Source organism: Branchiostoma lanceolatum, chromosome 5, assembly GCF_035083965.1.
Source record: "Branchiostoma lanceolatum isolate klBraLanc5 chromosome 5, klBraLanc5.hap2, whole genome shotgun sequence".
Lineage (NCBI taxonomy): Eukaryota > Metazoa > Chordata > Leptocardii > Amphioxiformes > Branchiostomatidae > Branchiostoma > Branchiostoma lanceolatum.
The window spans coordinates 2,416,661-2,441,643 of NC_089726.1; the positions used below are offsets into that span (position 1 = coordinate 2,416,661).

Below are 24,983 nucleotides of genomic sequence, written 5' to 3' on the forward strand. Positions count from 1 at the left end.
AGTATGCAGTGGTTTGCAGTGATCATGAGTCAGATTTCTTTTGAAAGTTGAGCAGGAAAAGTTGAAGCGCGAAACTTCAGCAGATAAAGAATCCATAATTCATGACGGTACATGTAAGTGCCGGGACCGCTCCGTGCGTTCACACGGCGCGAAGGTCCATTAACGCCGTCTGAACACTACAAGGAACCGCTAAGTAGCTGTCGACTTACGGTTCTCGCCGTCTCGTCTGCAAGACGAATGGAACTTGACTTGGTTATTAAGAAGTCGAAGTTGGGAAGACGCCAAACGTAAGTAAAATTCAGGCAAAGGATGTGCTGATCGGTCTACTAGATTATCCTACAGTATTTGTTTAAATCGTTTTACAATGGCAACAAAGTGCGGTTTTATTCATGTCATTCATTCATTCATTCATTCATTCATTCATTAACTCACAATGACTTACTCACTTACTCACTCTCTCTCACACACACACACTCAATCATTCATTCATTCACTCACTCACTCACTCACTCACTCACTCACACACAAACACATACACACACACACACAAACACATACACACACACACACACTCACTCACTCACTCACTCACCCAAACAATCCAAACCCCACCCAACCAAAAACCAACCACCCACTCATTCACTCATCTCACCATGTATGTGCATCTCTCCATTTTCTGTAGGAGATTAAGCTTCTCCCTCGACATTCCCACCTTTAGCCAGACGCGCGCCCGTTAGTAGTGTTAGATTAAGCTTCTCCCTCGACATTCCCACCTTTAGCCAGACGCCCGTTAGTAGTGTTAGATTAAGCTTCTCCCTCGACATTCCCACCTTTAGCCAGACGCGCGCCCGTTAGTAGTGTTAGATTAAGCTTCTCCCTCGACATTCCCACCTTTAGCCAGACGCGCGCCCGTTAGTAGTGTTAGATTAAGCTTCTCCCTCGACATTCCCACCTTTAGCCAGACGCCCGTTAGTAGTGTTAGATTAAGCTTCTCCCTCGACATTCCCACCTTTAGCCAGACGCGCGCCCGTTAGTAGTGTTAGATTAAGCTTCTCCCTCGACATTCCCACCTTTAGCCAGACGCCCGTTAGTAGTGTTAGATTAAGCTTCTCCCTCGACATTCCCACCTTTAGCCAGACGCGCGCCCGTTAGTAGTGTTAGATTAAGCTTCTCCCTCGACATTCCCACCTTTTGCCAGACGCCCGTTAGTAGTGTTAGATTAAGCTTCTCCCTCGACATTCCCACCTTTAGCCAGACGCGCGCCCGTTAGTAGTGTTAGATTAAGCTTCTCCCTCGACATTCCCACCTTTAGCCAGACGCCCGTTAGTAGTGTTAGATTAAGCTTCTCCCTCGACATTCCCACCTTTAGCCAGACGCGCGCCCGTTAGTAGTGTTAGATTAAGCTTCTCCCTCGACATTCCCACCTTTAGCCAGACGCGCGCCCGTTAGTAGTGTTAGATTAAGCTTCTCCCTCGACATTCCCACCTTTAGCCAGACGCCCGTTAGTAGTGTTAGATTAAGCTTCTCCCTCGACATTCCCACCTTTAGCCAGACGCCCGTTAGTAGTGTTAGATTAAGCTTCTCCCTCGACATTCCCACCTTTAGCCAGACGCGCGCCCGTTAGTAGTGTTAGATTAAGCTTCTCCCTCGACATTCCCACCTTTAGCCAGACGCCCGTTAGTAGTGTTAGATTAAGCTTCTCCCTCGACATTCCCACCTTTAGCCAGACGCGCGCCCGTTAGTAGTGTTAGATTAAGCTTCTCCCTCGACATTCCCACCTTTAGCCAGACGCCCGTTAGTAGTGTTAGATTAAGCTTCTCCCTCGACATTCCCACCTTTAGCCAGACGCGCGCCCGTTAGTAGTGTTAGATTAAGCTTCTCCCTCGACATTCCCACCTTTAGCCAGACGCGCGCCCGTTAGTAGTGTTAGATTAAGCTTCTCCCTCGACATTCCCACCTTTTGCCAGACGCCCGTTAGTAGTGTTAGATTAAGCTTCTCCCTCGACATTCCCACCTTTAGCCAGACGCGCGCCCGTTAGTAGTGTTAGATTAAGCTTCTCCCTCGACATTCCCACCTTTAGCCAGACGCCCGTTAGTAGTGTTAGATTAAGCTTCTCCCTCGACATTCCCACCTTTAGCCAGACGCCCGTTAGTAGTGTTAGATTAAGCTTCTCCCTCGACATTCCCACCTTTAGCCAGACGCGCGCCCGTTAGTAGTGTTAGATTAAGCTTCTCCCTCGACATTCCCACCTTTAGCCAGACGCCCGTTAGTAGTGTTAGATTAAGCTTCTCCCTCGACATTCCCACCTTTAGCCAGACGCGCGCCCGTTAGTAGTGTTAGATTAAGCTTCTCCCTCGACATTCCCACCTTTAGCCAGACGCCCGTTAGTAGTGTTAGATTAAGCTTCTCCCTCGACATTCCCACCTTTAGCCAGACGCCCGTTAGTAGTGTTAGATTAAGCTTCTCCCTCGACATTCCCACCTTTTGCCAGACGCCCGTTAGTAGTGTTAGATTAAGCTTCTCCCTCGACATTCCCACCTTTTGCCAGACGCCCGTTAGTAGTGTTAGATTAAGCTTCTCCCTCGACATTCCCACCTTTAGCCAGACGCGCGCCCGTTAGTAGTGTTAGATTAAGCTTCTCCCTCGACATTCCCACCTTTAGCCAGACGCCCGTTAGTAGTGTTAGATTAAGCTTCTCCCTCGACATTCCCACCTTTAGCCAGACGCCCGTTAGTAGTGTTAGATTAAGCTTCTCCCTCGACATTCCCACCTTTAGCCAGACGCCCGTTAGTAGTGTTAGATTAAGCTTCTCCCTCGACATTCCCACCTTTTGCCAGACGCCCGTTAGTAGTGTTAGATTAAGCTTCTCCCTCGACATTCCCACCTTTAGCCAGACGCGCGCCCGTTAGTAGTGTTAGATTAAGCTTCTCCCTCGACATTCCCACCTTTAGCCAGACGCCCGTTAGTAGTGTTAGATTAAGCTTCTCCCTCGACATTCCCACCTTTAGCCAGACGCCCGTTAGTAGTGTTAGATTAAGCTTCTCCCTCGACATTCCCACCTTTAGCCAGACGCCCGTTAGTAGTGTTTTATTGCTTTATGTCGACATGATAGACCTGTTATGTGGACTTGACCGGTGCCACGGCGTGCCTGCCATTACCGACCGGCGCTGTGAGGAAAGCGCACAGCTTGACGGCCTGTGGGGTTTACCCTGCACAAAAGCGCGGACCCTTCTCTTCATCGTCTTGGAGATCAAGCTATATTCTTCCCATACCCTGAACGTTCATGAACCTATAGCTAGACTCCCGCCAGGGAAGTGTTTAATGCGGACATGATAGACCCGTGAACTTGACCGGTGCCACGGCGCGCCTGCCATTACCTAAGCTCTGTTTACCCTGCACAAAAAATACTGAACCGTTCTCATGGAGAGCCGTAGCTATCTTCTTGGAGATTAAGCTTTATTCTCCCCATACCCTGAATGGTCATGATCATCCTAGGAAAGTATGTCATGCCGGCATGATAGACCTATTATGTGAACTTGACCGGTTTTACGGCATTACCAAAGCGCGGTAAAAAAAAAATACTGAGCCGCACTCTACGTCTTCTTGGAGATTAAGCTTTATTCTCCTCATTTCCTGAATGCTCATGATCCTAGGAATGTATGTCAGGCCTGTTGGTTTACCCTAATGGGTCCACGGATATACTTAATGGCTCCGGGGAATGCTTCGGTCCCATTTCCAATGGCAGCTTGTGGGAACGAAATATATGATACAAAAGACAAATAAAGGCACAAAACATGAAAACTTATTCCTAACCATATATTGGATTGGAAATGGGACCGAAGCATTCTCTGGACCCATTTATGACATTCACAGGGATGTATATATATACAGCCCAAGAACGTTGCCTGATGTGTATGAGGAACTTTATATCTGTTCATTTCCTGATTAAACGATTCGCGGATTGTACGATATTTTTCTTAAAACATACGAATCTTACTAAAATCAAAACGACTTTACTTTGATATAAAAATCGGTATCGTAAATCAAATTCATACCCATTTCATGTACTATCGAGATATGAGGATTAGCATGAGGCGATAGAAATTTGCCTCTTTTCAGCTAATGGCTCGGGTATTTTTTTATTTCCAAAGGAAATATCGCTAATATATAACTCTTACCGGTTCGTATGTTTTACATGGTGTTTTTATCCAACTGGTTGGTATGTATGCTGTACTTTGTGCGTTTCATGTACCATCCGTGCGAACTTGTTTTTACCAAATGATCCGTTGGTTTTACCTGAGCTTTGCCATGTTCCCTTACCGGCTCATGTGTTTTCCATAACATCCGCGCGCACGCGTTGATGGCCTGTCCGCTTCACCTCGATAGACTGGCGGATGTGCTAAATGGTGGTGTGGTGAAGGTGAGGGATTCCTTCATACGGTCGGCAGCGGCCCGTGCAGCAGTGATAATGGCCGGGGATGTACTATGCATCATACAGTTTGTTGAAATATTATTGTAGGAATAGCTACAACCAGTAGACTCCGTATAAGACTTTAGCTGGAGGTTTATCACTTTCGTCGAGAAGGTTATGAGTGTCCGTCTATTTGTGTGTGAAAAGCATACCTCAAGAAATCGTGAATGGGTCTTGATGATATTTGGTATGTTGGGAGGGGTTGGCAAAAGGAAGAAACGATTAGATTATGGGCCCCTTGCGGCTATCTACATACTGCAGCGGGCGGAACTTTCCGTTTTGATATCTCGTATTCTGAACATGTATTTTTGTTAGAAACTTTGGTAGAGGATAACTCATTCGATGAATTGGCGGAAGTTCTAAGTGGCGGTGTGCTCAAGTTGAGGGATTTCTTCATAAGGTCGGCATCGGCCCGTGTAGCAGTGATACCGGGGATATACAAGGATATTGGAGTTTTCTTTTTACACAACGAGTAATGCCTCATCTGCTGACGTTTCGGTTACTCTCAGACACCTTCCTCAGACCTTCTGACTGAAGTGAGAGACAATACTTGTTGTGTAAAAAGAAAACCCCAAAGTCATATTTCCTATCAAGCTGATTAGATTATTTTCGGAAGTATGCATCATACCGTTTGTTGAAAGAATATAGTAGGAATAGTATCGGGCTTTTTTATGATAGCTACGGCTGGTGGTTTATCACCTTTGTCAAAAAGGTTATGTTTTCCTGGCTGAGTGTCTGTCTGTTTCTGTGTCTGTGTGTGAACAGCATAACTCGAGAAGTCGTGAATTGATCTTAGCATGAAAGCTCATCTGTGTTGGTAAATTCCATGATAAAGTTTGGCGTAATTAAGAACGACCAAAACTTTGAGGTGAGCAACATTTGCGTTGTGTTGAAGTAAAGTATCAAAACTTAATCATTGAATGGATCTAGATGATATTTTGTATGTTGATAGGGGTTGGCAAAAGGAAGAAACATTTAGACTATATGGGTACCCTGGCGGCTCTCCACATAACTGCAGCGGACGGAAGTTTCCGCTTTCATATCTCGTATTCTGAACATGTCTTGTCGTTGGAAACTTTGGAGGAAGATATCTCATTCGATGGATTGGCGGATGTCCTAAATGGCGGTATGCTGAAGGTGAGGGATTCCTTCATACGATCTCCAGCGGTCCGTTCCCTCGTGGTGCCTGGGGGCATGCATCATACAGCCGGGTAACTCTCTCTCTCTCTCCGGACAACTCCGGGTCTAGATTAGCCTGACTAAATCGCACTGCTAGCAATCCTTCCAACTCTCCATACAGCCCTATAGTGAGAGTGTGTTACTGTGACTGACAAGGAAGAGGTCACGAAATGGGGAAAAAATCCCCTCTGGCAGGCTCTACTTACGGTTGGCGTTTTAACATTGCCTTTTTTTGTAAGGATATGGCTGTGTGTTTAGGCTGATATCGTTGAAACGGGAGCTATGACATTACGGTAGCAATTCGAATACAGTACGTAACGATCCCACTGAGCTGTCAACCACTCAGAAACCATGACCATAGCATGTCAATATAGAAAGTTGCTTTGCCGACACCTATCAACATGCCAAATACCATACAGATCTATCCACGACATATAGAGATATGCTATCCACAAACACACATACAAACGACACAGAAAACATATCATAAACCTCCTTGTCGAAGGCGATCTGCAAATAAAAGGCTGTATCAAAACGCCAGCCGTAGCTTCATGTACATGTAGCTATAGAGCCTGCTAGGGAGAGAAAAGAAACCCAGGATGAAGCTCCGATGTCTTAACGGAACTGATGATGCCAACAAGACTGATGAAAAACGCCAAGGTTGTCTGACTTAATCGCATGCTATCAAATTAAGCCGTTAGACTTAAATGATGGTAAAGACTGCATATTGATTATCTCTGTAGAAAAGACGAGACTGAAAGAAAATCCTATTCCCCTGCTGCTCAAGATACCTTCAACGGATTAAAAGCAGCACATCATCTACAAGTGGATGTGTTTTTAATTGCGCACAGCCGCGGAGGTATTCGGCACCCAACTAGCGCTTCATTACACGTGGATATCAAGGCTTATATCGGCGGTATTTAAGAACAGATTTAATGCACCATTAGTAGAGTACGTTTTAGTTATGACTGCAGCTGCGTTATCACCGTTAAAGCACGAGGGGGCATGTATATTCTTAGGTAAATACTTCAAAGAATGTTCAGGGCTTGGAACTAGTAGTGTAGATTACACGTTAAACAACTTGTACCCATCTACCTGTAGTAATGTAACTTATAGTTGCAGTAGTATAGACCCTACAAAGGTCGCTGTATTTTTGTTGTGTCCAAAAATATTGTTATATCATCAAAAGAGCCCCTACCATATGAAATCCTCAAGAACTATATTTTGATTAATGATTGTGTTTGATTTTGATTGATATTCTCTTTATTTTATGGTGCTATTGTACAGTTCATACAACTTGTAAGCTGTAAGTGTATAATAAGAGCGTCGCCTGGTTTATAAGGAAGGTAGTGCACAAAGAAAGTAGTGTAATTTTTAAGAGAAATTTATCAATATTTTCTGGACAATCCTGAAATTTACTTAACAGAAGAATGCTATTCACAAGAAAAATTACACAAAGATAATGTCAGAAGTACGTATGATGTGTTATATGCAATTTTAATAATATTTTGTCATTTTGCCCACCCACCCCTACATTGCTCATGATCCGTCCCTTAGATCTTTTCAGACAATTTCATTACGTACACAACGGTACAGTATGACGTCACAATACGAACTCTATCTAGACCATAATATGTTGCTAGGTCATCTCCGGTCATTGCACTTTGGCACTCTGAGAGGCGCTCAAGTGGGCTCCTGTTTTTTCCCGTGAAGGTTGTTTACAACTGTGACGGGTTAAAAAAAACAAACGTTTGTAACGTTTTTTTAATTTTATTACAAAGGAAGTCCCTTAAAACAGGCAACAAGTCCGTATTTCCGTAATCATTATATCCGTTGTGGTTCCTGTTCTTTTCTTTAAACTGGTCTCATATCATTACACCTGTAATGGCAACGGAAAATACGTCAACATAAATGGGACGAAACAAACGGCAAGCACATTCAAAACAAACAAAATAAAACATTATTAAATGATGTGTTGAAGACTTGCTGAATCTATGTATCTCCAAACAAATTTGCAAAACACAATAAATTTGTAATAAATGCTATCAAAGTGTTTATACCATTGCGATTTTACGAATTTGCAAAAGCTTCATTTCAAACTAAGTGCGGACGCAACGTAATATAAGGAAAACGTATTGACAGTTTGAATTAAATTTACCTCATTAAACCGTTCTTTTTTACTATACGAGCTTATCTTTTGTTGTTTGTGTTTTTTAAACAGCGTCCCCTATATCTTACGTTAACCTTTGCTTGCATTTCACTCCTGTTATCACATTAAAAGTCAACAATGTCTAGTAGCGTTCTTATCGATTTTATTATCATGATCAACAGGTTGGACTGTCTGGAATTTTGTTATTGAGGATGCAAAACCTTTTGCGTTATGAAAATATTTCATAATTCTTTGTCTGCCACTTCAAGATTCAGAATCATTTCATTGTCACTTTGATATGAAAAAAGAACGTTAATAAGCATTGATCCATGCACCGTTCTACAAAAAGTAAAAGATCAAAAGCTAAGTTCAAAACCTTTGTCTACATAGTACAGGCTAATATCACAATTCATGTTTTAGTAATTTCTTAAAAAAATACAATATAAGTTCCCCTATGTTTTTGTTGCTTGTGTTACAGAAAAAAACAACTCAAAAGGTGCGAAACTTCCCACGCTACTAAGCCAGACTACCTGAGGTACAAAGGTCAGGTGTGTTACCTCGTCTCCGCCATGACAGGCCACGTCACGTCTGTTTCTTGGCGTGCTGCGCGGCCTGCGCCTGCTTCGTCAGGTTCTTCTCCTTCTCCTTCTTCTCCGCGTTCTTGATGTTGGTGACGATCTTCCTCGTCTCGCCGCTTGGGTCGGAGTGCGTCCTCTCCCGCTGCTCGGTCTTGGACCGCCCCTTGCCGCTCCCCTTTGCCGCGATGCGGTCCGCGTCGTAGTTGTAGTGTTCGTACTCGTCCACGTCGGCGTCCGCCATGTTGATTTCTGAAGGTCGTGTCAAGGTTGTTACATAGAAAATAGCTGCAATTGTCAGTACAAGCTCAACTCGTTGCTAGGTTGCTATGCTACGTGAGCGGGGGATCCACCCTAACATTGTTACTGTGGCATCTAGCTATAACGTTAAAGTGATATCCCGAAGTTTAAAAGATAAAAACACACTCAGCGACACTTGTGTGAGCTCTTGTTTTGACAAGAACACGTTTGTAGAAATCACGAGTTCCTGACTAATCCTACAACACAACAAAACTACCGAACGATCGATAACACCCACTCCCCATTCATTCATACGTATTGCATCATCACTGCAAAGCTGGTTCGCCTCAAACCAAACTGTTTTTGCCGAACTCCCAAACAAAACTTTCTTTTTCTCATTATTCATCAACGTTCCACAAGCAATTTATGCCCATTTAGCAGCCTTTGTGAGAAAAAATTACGTCATATTTTCCCCCATGACACGCCAACACCTGCAGACGAGACTTTTATCGCCCGACAACCCCCCTCCCCCTTTTCTAAACGCTTCGCAGGACAGCCAAACAACTTGTTTCAGCTCTAGAATACAAATCAGAACCAGAAAGACACCCATAGACATTCATAGAGACCATAAAAGGCGTTACCTGTGACGTTTTCGCCTGTCACCGACTGTTTCACGCCAAGCTAACAGGTCCTCTGATATGGCTTCTGCTCGCTGAAGTGGATTGTTTACATTTGACGTGACGTCACCGTGCTACGTCACAACCCGGGCGTTCTGGAACGGGGAATATCTCCAAGCAGATGTAAGGTTCAGCTTGTTCTTAAAAAAGGTAAAGGTAAAGCGGTCGAACCTCAGACTGAAGACGAAGAATGACGCTTTTTCGTTAGCTAGTAGTGTAATGCGACTTCGCTACGGCTCGCGTATTTTTTGGCCAAACACACCAGGTCACCCCTACTCTTCTTGATAAGTGTGTTGGGTTCTTTAACGCCTGACATTTTGAACGTCTTTTGGGGCTTCGCGTTTTTTTTTTTTTTTTGAAGATGGCGATAGAGGAACGCGGACCACTAGAAACACTACAAGCACAACAAGTGCCACAAAAACACGGGAAAGACAAGCCGCACCATATGTCTGATTGCGCTTGGATATCATTTCTCGGTTAACAACAGCTATGGATGTCTTTGCCTCCCGCAAATGTTGAACCTGTGCAATAAAAGTGTAATTTCTGCACAATATAAACCGAGGTATTTCTACACAACAGGTTGCTTTTTTTATTGATTTTTAAAAACAAATTATCACGATAGTTCGGACCTAATTCTAGTGATGTGCAAAGGGACATCAAATAGTTCTTATGTTGATACTCAATGCATTCAATGAAATGAGTTATGAATTTACTCTCATCCTAGATCCTGTTATTGAGCAAGCTCACTTTTATTGCATTTATGCTGCACAACAGGGCCCTCAATCGACTTCATGCAGAACTACAGCCATTTCGTGTGATGCGCGCAGTGATCCCAAGCGGCCGCGCGCGCGCGCCTTTGTCACTGTAACCTCTGAACTGAAAGTAAGGTCTTGTCCCGATCGAGGACTTCGTCGGTGCATCACACCTCAAAACCCGTCTGCTTTGAGTTGAATTCATTTTGTAGCGCGCTTAGACTAAAATGGATTTAAAGACGCGCATGGGCACTGGTTGGAGAAGAAAGTGGAGGGAGTTGAGCTAGGTCAACTTAGAGGGGGGTCCTTTCTCTTTAGATTACACGGCGTTCGGTTATGTCTACGGCAAATGTTCACAAGAACATCTGTATCTAGGCAGATGTGGTTCCATTGTACTTCAGCAGGAAATTTAGACTCAGAAATGCTAAAACCAAGACGAGCAAGGGAAAATGTCAGAGAGGGTCTAGGGTGATAAGCTACATGTACAGCAGGGGTACAGATTGTGGCAAGTGTGATATGTCTCTTCATCGGTACATTATGGAGGAAATTTATCATGGTGAACCGGCGACCTGAATAAAATGCACCGACATCGACTCACACCTAACCGCTCACTCCTACCACATGTCACTGGGTCTTGACATAAAGTGTGCACAATCCGTACTATCTAAAACATTAATTCCATAGAAAAGGAGAACACAAAAGCTCTCATTTCTGCCTGAGCTTCTCCCAACACTGACCGCGTAGAAGCCTGGCCGTAGCGTGGATCTTATAATCATTGTCTAAAAGGGTCACGTTTCATGTAACACGTGTAAAATGTTTGTAACTGTGGTTTCTCATTTCGCCTGAATTAGGTGATAGCTTGAATCTCCGCTGAACGCTGAGAAACCTGGCGGTGGCGCAAAGTTAACCTCATTGTCTCAAAGGATCCCAAAGATCAATACAATTATATTGGTAGCTTCACATTTCAAGCAAAACACGCGTCATGTTCAGGTTTGTATCTAAGGGTTCTCATTTCGCCTGACTTGGGTGCTAGTTTACCACTGAGAAAGCTGTTAGTGGCACAGATCATATAGTTTTTGTCCCAAAACGACCCCAAAAATTAATGCAATGATATCGGTATCTATGGTTTTTAGAGCTGATGTCAATTACGATTTTACCATGGTCAGTATTGACTGAAGAAGGCCATATATATGGTTTCTCATTATGTAAATGGTTTATTCAGAGATTGACACATAAGAAACTTAAAACGGCACTGTAGTCAATGATACCTTCTTGACAGTGTCAGCGGCTGAATTACGCAGTCTTGCAATTCACAAGAACAATTATATTCTTACAAACAGGGAAAATTATACAAGACATCAAAACCGAAGAATCAAGAAGAACACTGCTTGGGTGCTATCTTTACGCTGAGAACTCCGCCGGTACTCGCAGCCCGTTCTGGTTATGTCCCGGTCTCGGCAGGGGCGCGGGTTTAGTCTGGGCCCGAGCTCGGAGGTCTGGGAATGACTACCCAGAAATGTAGGAAAATTAGAACAAGGCGGCTCCCCCTTTTGTTGATAACGAAGTTAGCCCAACAGGTTACACCAGCCTGATGTTTTTTGGCAGCGCCCTTATCCTACAAGTGTCTACACGTACACGGGACCTGCCATTCTATGAACTCTGTTTATATGGCTAGAATGAAATGCCCTCTGCTGTAGTAAAATTGTCAAGTTGTATCCATGACACACGTACGCATCTAGCCGACCCCTGGCGGGGGTTAAACAAATGAAAAGGACGGTCCCGAGACGACCTGGCCGGCTCTCTCCCCGGCGCGTCTGACCCCGGCGACACCGCGCCTCGTCCCGCCCCCCTCACTGGAACGCGCACTCATGCCCACCAGCTCCGCTCACCCCATATATCCACACCAGGGGAGGCGCGACGCGTAATTGCGAACAGCCTGCTCTACCTGGGCGCGCTCTGAACCGACGGGAGGAAAGGCGAACCTTGGAGGATTAATTCCCGGGTATCGGAGTGCGCGGGGGCACCATTGGTAGACGACTCTTGCAGTGATTAGTCCTTCCCCGTGTCAGGGCGAGAGATATAAGCCGCGACCATGCGGACTCGGACTGTGTTGTTGGTACTCTTTGCCGTGGGAGGGGTGATCGCTCTCGGCCTGTGCAAGCCCCTGAGAAAATCCCTGAGAAAAAGGGACCTGGACGGAACCCAGGCGAGCGGAGACGCGACTGGCAAAGTCGTTGCTAAGGCTGGAACGAAGGATGACACGACCGAGACGTCCCGGGAGGGGTCAGGTGCGCCAGACGAGGGATCAGGTGACATATCTGAGGGAAGCGGGACGGAGACGGCAGAAGGATCCGGAGAAGACGGACAAGAAGGCTCGGGAGAATTTCAAGACGGGTCGGGTGACGTTCCGGAAGGGTCGGGTGAAGTCTTAGAAGGGTCGGGCGAAGTCTTGGAAGGGTCGGGAGTTGATCCTGAGGGTTCGGGGGAAGAGCCTGAAGGAAGTGGGGCGGAGACACCTGATGACAAGGATGCACAGGTACCTACGGAAGAGGAGCAAGGGATTCCTGAAGACGGGGATGGTACAGAGCCAGACGGTATAGATGGCGTGAAGCCCGAGGATATAGACGGACCAACTCCCGAGGGCGCAGATGCCGTGACGCCCGAGGGTGAAGAATCTACAATACCTAAAGATAGAGACGGTCCAACTCCTGAGGGTGAAGACGTCGAGACGACCGAGGGTGGAGAAGGTCCAACCCAAGAGACACCCGAGGGCGAAGACGGTGTGACGCCCAAAGGCGAAGGCGGTGTGACGCCCGAGGGTGAAGAAAGCTCGACGCCCGAGGGTGGAGAAGGCCCGACGCCCGAGGGTGGAGATGGCGTGAAGCCCGAGAGTGGAGATGGCGTGAAGCCCGAGGGTGAAGACGGTCCAGCTGCAGGTGAAGAAGGCGTGACGCCTGAGGACGAAGAAGGCCCAACACCCGAAGGAGAAGACAGACCAGCGCCCGAGGGTGCAGACGGCGTGACGCTCGAGGGTCCGGAAGATGCGACGCCCGAGGGTGAGGACGGACCGACGCCTGGTGACGAGGGAACGGAAGAGGATGCTGAACTTCCAACACCCGAGGGCGCAGGCGGCGTGAGCCCTGACAGTAAGGATGGCACAACTCCTAAAGGTAAGGACGATTCTACATCTGACGAAGCAGTTCCGAAAAGCGCAGATATTAGAGCACCCGACGAGGGTGAAGACGACACTGCGGCAGTGGACGGAGGCAGTCCGATGCCTACGGATACTAGTGTAGTAGAGCATGACGGCAGTCAGACCGATGGAAAAGACGATGATGGTACAGCAATTCCCACGCCCATAGCTCAGCCTGAAACTGAAGACGAGGCGGCCAGAAAAGATGAGAAGACTCCCGATGCTGCAGGAACGTCAGATGGTCTCGAGGGCTCCGGTGTCGAGCCCGAGGGATCAGGGGAGGAAGTTGAAGGAAGCGGGATTGAGCAGGAGGGCTCTGGAGAAGAGATGGAAGGGAGCGGCCTGGAAGGATCTGGAGAAGACCACGAGGGGTCGGGAGAGGCACTCGACACTGCAGCAGAAGCAGAGGACGGGGCGACAACTACTACTGAGGACGACAAGGCACCCGGCACTACAGACGCTACTACAGCAGATGGAAAGGAGGGGCCGACGACTGCAGCTGAAGACGGCGAGGCACCCGACACCACAGACGCCACCACAGCAGAGGGAGAAGATGGCGACATGCTTGAAGAAGATGAACTCCCAACTCCCGAGAGTAAAGATGGCGCAAAGCCTGACAGCAAAGACGACCAGAGAGCCAAGGAGAAGGACGAAGAGACAAGTGAGGATGGAGAGGTCCCTACTCCGAAAGCCGAAGATGCTGCAAGACCTGGTGATGGAGACGGTACGACTACAGACGACGCGGAGACGCCCGCGGATCAAGTCATCCCGACTCCCGAAAGTAAAGACGATGTGACAACGGAAGACAAAGACGAGAGGACGCCTGTTGACGATGATGAATCTGCAACCGAGGATACCACAAGACCTGATGATGAAGATGGTGCAACGCCTGAAGAGGCGGACGACACAACAGCCGAGCCGAAAACGTCGGAGGGAGAAGGACCTATAGAAATTCCCGGCCCAGGAGTGGAGGAAGGTTCGGGTGACAAGGCCGAAGGATCCGGAGAAGACCAGGAAGGCTCCGGTGACAAGGTCGAAGGATCTGGGGAAGGTTCAGGTGTTGAGGTTGAAGGGTCTGGGCAAGACCAAGACGCTTCGGACATCGAGGGAAAAACTCCAGAACAAGAACGGGACAGAACTGGAGAAGAAACCGACGATGAAAAGGACGGAAGGGAGAAGGAGAAGGAGGATGGGTTCACTTTTGAGGACGAAGGCCCCACGGCGTCTCCAGGTGACGTCTACACGACGTCCCAGCCCGGTCTGGACGGCCTAGGCCCAGAGGACGAAGACGCGTACCCCGAGGCAGTCAAAACCGTTGATGGGGAAACTGGGGAAGGGGAGGGTCCTATTCCTGAGCCTGACCTTGGTGCTGACAAGGACGACAAGACAACAGAAGACGAAGACGTTCCAACGTCAGTGGGTGAAGACGGTGTAACGCCGTTGAGTACCGCAACCGACGGGGACTACGACGGGGACGAGTTTCCTACTCAGGAAAGTCGAGATGGCGCCAAGCCAGATGACAAAGACGTTTCCACAGCCACAGGAGAAGATGGCGCAACACCGGAAGACACAGAAGGCCCCACGGTTCAAGCGGAAGACCTTAGAGCTCCTGACAGCGAAGATGCTGCCAAAGAAGACGACAGAGACGAGTCCACACCGACAAGAGACGACGGTGTATCACCTGAGGACAAAGACGATCCTACCTCACAGGTGGAAGACCTCCCCACTCCTGAGAGTGAAGATGGTGCCAAGCCTGAGGACAGAGACGAGGAGATATCAGAGGGAGAGGTCGGCCCCACATCCATTTCAGAGCCAGGCGATGAAGACGATGTAAAAGAAAAAGACAGCACAGAGTCCAAAGAGAAGGACGACAAGACTCCTGAAAAAGAAATCCACGAGGGCTCCGGTATCGAGCCCGAGGGATCGGGGGAAGAAGTTGAGGGAAGCGGGATGGAGGAGGGATCTGTAGAAGAGGTGGAAGGGAGCGGCCTGGAAGGATCTGGAGAGGAGGGGGAGGGAAGCGGCCTAGAAGGATCTGGGGAAGACCACGAGGGCTCGGGCGTCGAGGCGGAGGCTTCGGGAGCAGAATTGGAGGGAAGCGGAGCAGACGCTGCTGCTGATGGTAAGGACGATAAGATATCTGAGACTGACGGCGTGTCTTCAGAAGAAGAAGAAGAAGACGGTGCAAAACCCGACGATGACGTCGGCACGACTTCCGAGCCTGCAGCAGAGCTGAAGCCTGGGGAGGAAGACGGTTTGACAGCAAAAGAAGAAGAAGAGGGGGCTGCCGAGGAGGAAGATGGTCCAACGCCAGCGAGCAAAGAAGGTGTCACACCTGAGGATGGAGACGGTGTGACAGGAGAGGAGCTGGGTCCATCGCCTGGGGAGGACGAGTTCCCAACGGCCGCGAGTGTAGTTGATCCCAGACCAAAGGCTGAAGACGGCGAACAAGATCCAGGGGATGCCAAGCCAACACCTGCGACTGACGACGGTCGTGTGCCTGAAGACGGGGATGGTCCAACACCACCAACTAAAGACGACGACAAGCCGGAAGACGAAGAAGCTGTGACAACTGAAGATGGAAGTAGTCCGTCGCCGGTGGAGGAGGAGTCTCCGAAGACAGATAGTGCAGCTGATGACAGGCCAAAGACCGGAGACGGTGACGAAGCTGTGGGAGAGGACGGACCTGCACCTGTGGACGGAGATGGTCCTACAACTGCAACAGACGAGGATGAGCCGACGCCGGAAAGTCCAGACGGTATAAAACCTGAAGACAAGGACGATGCGCCAGCTGAAGAGGGTCCCTCTCTCGGGGAAGACGAAAAAGAATTCCCAACGCCCGAAACTATTGTAGATGCTAGACCCAAAGGTGAAGACGATGCGAAACCTGTAGTAGAATCTGTAACCACACCTGAAGGCAGAGACGGTCCTACCTCACCCACAGATGAGGATCGTCCCACGCCGGAGAGCAAAGACGGTGTAGATTCTGAGAACGAAGAAGGTGTTTCAACTACAAACGGAGAGACAATAGGTGAGGTTACTCCAGCTCCTGGGACAGAGGATGGCGCAGAGACAGATGACGTAGAAGATGCAACACCTAAGGAGGAGGAGGATGACATGACAGCCAAGACCACAGATGATAAGACTCCCGAAGAAGAAGGATCGGTAGAAGTCCCCGAAGGCTCGGCAGAAGTCCCTGAAGGCTCGGGTATAGAAGAGGGGTCAGCTGAAGGGATGGAAGGGAGTGGAATAGAGGAAGGATCAGGAGAAGGATCCGGAGAAGACCACGAAGGCTCGGGTGTCGAAGAGGAGGCTTCAGGAGCAGAACTAGAAGGAAGTGGGACGGAAATGACTGAAGACGGTTTGAAGCCCACGGGGGAGGATGCCTTCCCAGAGGCAATCAAGACTGTAGAAAAGACAGGGGGCGGGGACGCTGGCGTTTCACCGGAAGGTACAGGTGACGTCACAGCGGAAGATGAAGAGCCAACACCCGGTCCTGATGACGCTGCCAAGCCTGAGAGTACAGAGGACGTCACAACCGAGGATGAAGAATCAACAACCGGTCCCGAAGACGCTGCTAAGCCTGAGGGTATAGATGACGTCACAGCAGAAGACGAACAGCCAACGGGCCTAACACCTGGTCTCGACGGCGCTGACAAGCCTGGGGCTTCAGGTGACGTCACAACGGAAGATGAGGGGCCAACACCCGGTCTCGAAGACGCTGCCAAGCCGGAGGGCACAGGTGACGCCACAACGGAAGATGAGGGGCCAACACCCGGTCTCGAAGGCGCTGACAAGCCTGGGGCTTCAGGTGACGCCACAACGGAAGATGAGGGGCCAACACCCGGTCTCGAAGACGCTGCCAAGCCTGAGGGCACAGGTGACGCCACAACTGAAGAAGAAGAGCCAACACGCCTAACATTTGGTCTCGACGACGCTGACAAGCCCGACGGCACAGGTGACGTCACAACTGAAGAAGAAGAGCCAACAGGCCTAACACCTGGTCTCGACGACGCTGACAAGCCCGACGGCACAGGTGACGTCACAACTGAAGAAGAAGAGCCAACAGGCCTAACACCTGGTCTCGACGACGCTGACAAGCCCGATGCTATAGGTGACGTCACAGCGGGCGAAGATGGTCCAACACCCGCTCCTGATGACGCTGCCAAGCTTCCTCCCGACGTGGCAGAAGCTGGAGATGGCCCGACGCCTGATGGTGACAGAGACCTGGCAGCTGGAGGGGAGGAAGGAAGGGGACCTGAGGCTGACGGCAGTGTAACGGAAGATGAAGAAGGCACTAAACCTAAGGATGAAGATGGCCCCACAGAAGAAGCAGGCAAGGAGGATGGTACAACGGGCGCAGACTTGTCTGATGATGAAGAACTTCCAACGCCTGAGACCAAATACGGCGCAGCGGGCGCGGGTAAAGACACTACGGCAACTGGTGCAGGGCCGTTAAAGCCAGAGGACGGTGACTCTGTTGTGAAGTCAGACGGCGAAAAACGTCCAACGACAAAGACCGATGATGGTACAGCACCCGAGGGAAAAGAGCCTGACGGGGAGACAGATACAGACTTAGACGGTCCAACTCCAGAGAGTGAAGACGGAGCGAAGTCTGACGCTGATGAACGCCCTACGCCAGAGAGTGAGGGTCAAATGAGACCTGAGGCTACAGATGGACCAGATACGAAAGAGGACGGGGTAAAAGACGCCGAGGAGGAAGGCCCCACACCTATTTCAAAAACAGGCGATGAAGAAGAGATGTCAGAAGCGGACGTGCCAACACCTGCTACCTCACAAGAGAGGGATGACACGGTATCAGAGCCAACGGACGAAGAGGACCCCGGCGAAAAGCCACCAGCGGAAGTCCACGAAGCCTCAGGTGCCGAGCTCGAGGGGTCGGGTGAAAGATTCGATGGGAGTGGAGAGATGGGCTCTGGAGATGAAGGCTCTGGGGTGGAAGGAAGCGGTATAGAAGGATCTGGAGAAGACCACGAGGGATCGGGGGACGAAGACGAGGCCTCGGGAGCAGAACTGGAAGGAAGTGGTGAAGACAAAACACGAAGGAAAGACGATAAACCGCCTGGGAAGGATAAAGACCCCGCTGAGCCGGGGATTGAAGACGCGTTTCCGTTAGAAGCGACAACGTCGGCAGGGCAAAGCGACGCTTCAGCAAGGGATGAGGAACTACCGACTGAAGCGAGTGCTCCGTCTGCGGGAGAAGGTGACCAAAAACCAACCGATGGAGTAAAAACGAAAGAAGAGGGTCTGCAGTCTGATGGTGAAGCTGGAGATACGGCTACCGGGGCACCGGGAACAACAGACACAGCTAATGGAGAAGGTGCAGCCACGGTTACAGAGGCGCCGGGAACAGACACTTCGGCAGCGGAGGCAGACGACTACACCGCAGAGGGAGCAGGGGGAGGGGAGGTACCGGAGGAGGAACTGGAGCCAACGGAGGGAGGAGAACCCGCAGAACAGGGGAAAGAGGCACAAAGAGGAGGTAAACTGTCCTTTTATGCTGTGTTGTTGGTCTTTGTTGAAGTTTTACTTGAGTTATCACTGATTCATAACATTTACATCAGCTAGTGGCAACGCTTAAGAAGATGATACACCAGCAGCTTTTTTGTAGTTACCGAGAAACAGGTAAAAATACCCTAAAACGTGTTATCTTTACGTCTAAACATATCTCTGCCTTTCTCTCTTTGTCTGTCCATGCCGTTAAGGTGATACCACAACGCCAGGGGATGACAAAGAGCAGACATCTGAAGACGGCAAACCTGCAACCAAAGAAGACCACCAACTGACTTCGGATGATGGAAAGGAGGAATATGAAGGACCAACGGATGTAACCGTAGATACAACAGAGAAATTCTTAAAAAGCATTGAGGATACAACCGAAGGGGCCAAGGAAACCGCGGAAAGTGCCGAGGATACAACGAAGGGTACCGAAGGAATACCGGAAATCACCGAGGATGCAACGAAAGGTGCCGAGGGTACACCGGAAGATGCCGAGGATACAACGGAAGCTGCCAAACATCGAACCGACGGAGTGGAACCAACTGAAGAATCTGCTGCTGAAGATTCTGATACCGACGACTCAGGACCAGGAGACCTTGCGAAATCGGATGGAGATGATGAGAAAAAGTCGGGAGGAGACGACGACGATTCGGGAATGAACGGAGGAATAGAGCCGGAGGGTTCAGGCCCCGTGGCCGGGGAGTTAGGTTCAGGAGATGTCGGGTGGGCAGAAGGACCTGTTGAGGGTTCCGGTGAGGAGGTCGGGTCGGGTTTCGTGGATGGTTCTGGCTGGGGGGATGACGCGGGATCAAGGATGTGGGAGGAACAACCCATCAATGACGGGTCCGAGGATTCCCCTCCCGTGCTGGATAAAGTGTTGGAACACCTGGTGCAACAGAACGATGAACTGGACCAGCAGAGCAAGGCCATCGCGGCGCTTAAGGTTAGTCCATTCCAACCTATTGTTTTTGGACATTCTCTTGTTGACTTTATCACTTTTGAGGGTTTTGTGAACCGTCATTGAAAGTGAATGATATATCAGTGAACCGATCGACCAATCGATTATGAAATCAATCAAATTGTAGCCTCTGCGTTTACCACTGGAACGGATCACCTTTGTTTCAGAATGAAATTATCATATTAACATTTAAATTGCAAAGTTACAGCTGCATCGAAAATTTTAATCATCGACATAGTTTAGAAGTATAAAAGTGGCTCCCTTCAATTCTCTTTCGCTTTTTTGATGAGTTTGCTCAGTGCGGCTGAACTAGCGCTCACTGAAGCAGCATCCCTAAGTTAAAAACATCAAGATCAGGCAAGCTCGACTAACTGACGTCGCGTAGGTTTAAAAGACAATGTCACTAAAGGGTTGTGTTCAGGTGAATACACTTGAGTTGAACAACTATGTTAAAAGAAGCGAATACATGTATGGAGTTTGATGTGTGAGACAACCACCTTGAACACAAAGTAACACATTGCCGATCGCCACTGTTGGCTTTCTGGTAGAGAAGGACCAAAAACGATGATGAATAAATAACTCGAACAACTTACAAAGCTATCCCAAATTTAGAAAACCGTCTGTAGCAAGTGTTTGCAATGATAGACATGTTGAATCAACACCTTTTTAGCTTTTACGCACACCTGCACAAAACGGAGACCTTATACTGCCACTGCCAATTACAACAGACACAACAGACTTTGAAATTGGACTCTCAGTAACGGTTCTCGATGAAGACATCTTATCAAAGCATCTGTATGAACCATTTTGTATCTTCTTAGAAAAAAAATGTCACAATACAAGAATGATCACGGTGACATCATGATTAGTACAAAGTACAAAGTCTGCTGTTCGCCTTGTGCGTGGCCTTGTGGAGGGCACGTCTCGGCATGCGTGTACGTGACCACGCCGCCCGCCGACGGTTCACCTTGCCGCTTGACATTTGTTTTAGATTTCTTTTCCAATCGCCGCAGCCGCCATTTCGATTGTGTCAGGCCGGGATCCAAAAATCATAGAGCTTTCACCCGCTTTTGCCGCAACTCTGCTCGTACAATAACTAAATGTAAATATAGATACAAAGGAAAGGCTGAAAAACATCAACTTTATTCTCAGAGAGAGTGGGTCGACGTCAGGCCAGAAAACCGGTATCGGTCAATTATTCGGGGAGCGATAGACGTTCAATATGGCATTGATCCAAGCAACCTAGATCTTTCACCCAGTTTTAGCGGAAATGTACACTTAGCTCGTACAAGAATTGTATAGTAGACTGAAAGGATATTGATTGATCGATTGATTGATTGATTGATTGATTGAAAGAATGAGGTGTATCGATACTCAAAAGGGGTCGAGGCAAGGCCGGAATACCGGTTCATACCATAAAGACTCACAGACGTCTATTTGGCAGGGAGTCACAAAATATACATAATTCATCCACAGTTTAAGAGAATGTGCACGTTGTTCGTATAAAAACTAACTGTATATAAATCATTAAAGAACGAAACAGTAGGCCAGAAAACCGGTTCATATCATAAACAGTCACAGGCGTGCATTTCGACATTCGGCAAGGAACCACAAAATCTACACCTTTCACCCACATTAATGTACACATTGCTCGTAAAATAATTAACTGTACCTCATCAAAGAACGAAATAATGGGGTGTGTTGATTCTCATAGTTGGTCGACGCAAGGTCGGAAGACCGGTTCATACCATAAAGAGTCACAGACGTCTATTTGGCTACTCTCCAGGCATAGGAGGGGTTCCGGTTGGTTTTTTACGTGTTTTATGCGTTTTTGTCGGGCTTTCTACTTTGTCATTTTTGTTGTTGTGGGGTTTGAAGACAAAGAAAAAAAATGACAAAGTAGAAAGTGGCAAGGAACCACAAAATCTAGATCTTTCACACATAGTTTGTTAACGGAATGTACACATTGCTCGTACAATAATTAACCGTACACAACCAAAGAACAAAATAATGGGGGGTGTCGATTCTCACAATGGATCGACGCAAGGCCGGAAAACCGGTACATATCATAAAGAGCCAGAGACGTCTATTTGACAAGGAGACACAAAATCTAGATCTTTCATCCACAGTTTGATAAGGGGATGCACACGTTGCTTGTTCAATCATTTGGACTAATCATCAAAGAACGAAAGAATGAGGTATGATGATTCTCACAGTGGGTCGACACAAGTCCGGAAAACCGGTTCAAGATTCACAGACGTCCATCTTGCCAGGAACCACAAAATATAATACTTTCACTCACATGTCGACAACGGAAGGTACACTCACACAATAACTAACTGTTAAGTTTAAAAGAAAACCACTTGTGTCCATGCCGAATATTGCTCTCATGTGAATAAGACCAGAACCTGTCCATATTGCAAAGAGTCACAGGCGTTTAACTGTTCTTGGCATTTTCGTCCGACCTTAACTTGGGAGACCTGATGTCAAACAGGTGTGGACTGGCCCGAGAGGTGCATCTGTGTGGTTCGTGCACCATGCAGTAGTCATGGAGCGATGATTCTGGGTCACGGCTTCCACTCGTTGTTTTGGAAAGATGACACATCAGAACGCAAAACGCAACCTTGGCTGGACGTCACAATTATACTGATACAAGATATCATAACATGACTTGTCTATTTGAAGAATTTCCGCCGTGCAAGTAGCAATTGGTCTGCGTGTACACAGTTACAAATTGACATACAAAGGGGCCAAATATTGAAATATATTGTGTAGAATTTATGAAATGACTGCAAGTATCGAGAGTGAGTAAAACCGTGTGAATGAATGCACGGGCGGATGAAACACCTTAAAGGTTATGGATGTAAGACTATTGAACAGCTTGAATGATAGTTTAACCCATTCTCGACACTTAAGTTACTACGGTAAATTTAAAAGTCTTTGTGACGTCATGTTGATGCAATGATTAGGGCGTTTGTTCATTGGAAAAGGCACTTTACACAACTTTCCTCACTCCACCCAGATGTAAAAATGGGTACCTAATTTTGGTTGGGGAGGTAAAAGGCGGAGAGGGATGGGCTCCACCTTCCGATAGTAATACCGTGTCTTAGACAAACTGAATAACAACCCACTGCCCCTACGGCCTCAAAAAGGCTATGGGACTGCCTGTACCAATTGCAACATTACCTGGGGCTGACGCTAACCGTGTGTTTTTCTCTCGCCTGAAGTGTAGGACTCCTACGTGAAGAAGGATGACGTCGCCAAAGTCGTTCAGAATCTGCTAGACGAGATTCTCGCCTCCGACCAGGCCGGGTCTAGACGCCGCCGAGCTGTGGGTGAGTGCGAGCAGATTTATACAATATGGTTATTATATATCAAAGTTGAACGGTAATTACACAAAAAATTGGACTTGCCCTGATCTTCGACTGTTCCACTTAAGTCTTTGTCAATGAATGAGCAATCCACTGCTTCTGTGACGCCACGTTATGTACACAGAACACGTGACTCGATGAGCAGTGGATTATATGTTGCAGAAAGTCTGTGGCGCCCCCCGTCTCTGTTGAGGGATGGTTGTAGATCACCTCTTTAATTCCTCTTGCAAAAAAGCCTGATTCTGTGTCCAAGATTCTTACTTTGTCATTGCTTGACAAAGACTGGAGTAGAACAGTCGAAAATTTGGGTAAGTCCAATTTTTGTGTTGGCAATTACAGTTAAACGTTGATTCAAAATAACTTCTACCAACACAGATGAACTTTCAAGTGAATAATGGTTATTGTTGTTACATCGGATAAAACTCTGTCTGCGCGGTACCTGTCTTTGTTTGTGTACAAGATGACAAAAAAAGTTAGTCATGGGCTTTAATGTTTTATGAAACTCGCGCATAAAGGTAAATTGATTTAGGTGTGATAGTATCTCCGTCACTGACAAAAGATAGCGGATGCTGTCTGAAACGTCAGACTGTTTCAAAATTATATCCAATTGCTCGCGTAACTGTCATTTGGAATATCTCCGTTTGCTTTGCATTATTTTCAATGTGCAACAGTGGAAAAAGCATCAACCGGTGAGATTTATGAAAAAGACGACAGACATCTGTATCCAGTACATAGCAGAAGTGATAAGGTATGCATCACTTGTAGCATCAAAGTCTTTCCTTTTTATATCGGTTGTGTAGCGACTCTATTGGTCTTGAGTTAAGTCTAAAAAAAGGCTACTTAACTTGCCTTCAAAATGTCACGAGGCATACCATTGGAGATTAACATGTAGAAAAAGGTTGTGTGAATGACGTCACGTTGTCCCGGTGCCTTCAACATTGTATCGCCGATAGTGCGTGGAAACGATATCAGGTAGTCAGCAGCTTGGACGCCCGTTCTGAAAGCAATAAACGGCACCACGTTCGGAGCCAAACATTCCAGCCTGTTACAGGGTGTACTGTAAAGGTCCACCTGCCATTTGCTGCGCTTCTTTCTAATCTTTTCTACCACACAGTCTATAGTAAAGGAAAGTGATCTCGAACCAGTTTAGCTCAGATGAACTCAATGAACAGATGAGCTAATCTTCCACTGGTCGTGACAGAGAAGACAGACGCTATGTACAGTATTTACAGGTTCATTGGACCGGGGATATTCCCCTAGCTCTTTTCGACAAGCACAATGAACAGTGGACCACGGCTTAACGTCCCGTCCTAAGGACTGCGACCATTTCCAGTAGCGTGCATGTCGGGTGAGCGACACAGCCGGGATCGAACCCGGGGCTTCTAGTTCCAGAGGCAAGATCGCTAACCACTGGACTACGCACGCTACTCCTACGTGAAGAAGTACAACTCAGTCTGCTTATCTGTAAATGTTTGCCGGAGATTGCAAGTTCTTAGTGCCTTTCCAAATCCAAACAGACCAGAGTTTAAAGTCACTTTTTATCCAGACTGTCAGCGGCTCGATTGGCGGAATCACGTAAAGCTGGACCTGAGGTTTGTGTCATGGGAACTATGCCAGGCTTGTGGTTTCTTCGCGCCAGGCCGTCCCTGTCTGGGTTTGGCTGATGTAGGACAGGTGTAACTGCTTACGGTACAAACACCGCATCCGTCCACAGCCAAGTTTGACACCGACGAGGAACCATACTAGTATAGAGATGTATACATAATATATACATATGTGTGTTTGTGTTCCATTTCCATTTTCATCTTTCCAATACGCTTTGACCTGCTATTTCAGGTTACGTAATACACTGTTTGTGTGTGTGTGTGTGTGTGTGTGTGTGTGTGTGTGTGTGCTT

At 47.7% G+C, this 24,983-nt stretch overlaps 1 protein-coding gene across 1 annotated transcript; it reads left to right on the forward strand.

Annotated features, from left to right (window-relative positions):
- Positions 1-11,571: 11,571 nt before the first annotated feature.
- LOC136434697 (putative surface protein SACOL0050) lies at positions 11,572-23,481 on the forward strand. Its single transcript, XM_066427685.1, has 4 exons — positions 11,572-18,740; positions 18,964-19,700; positions 22,948-23,050; positions 23,462-23,481. The coding sequence occupies exons 1-4, from the start codon at positions 12,137-12,139 to the stop codon at positions 23,479-23,481; spliced, it is 7,464 nt and encodes a 2,487-aa protein (XP_066283782.1). The 5' UTR covers positions 11,572-12,136.
- Positions 23,482-24,983: the final 1,502 nt, after the last annotated feature.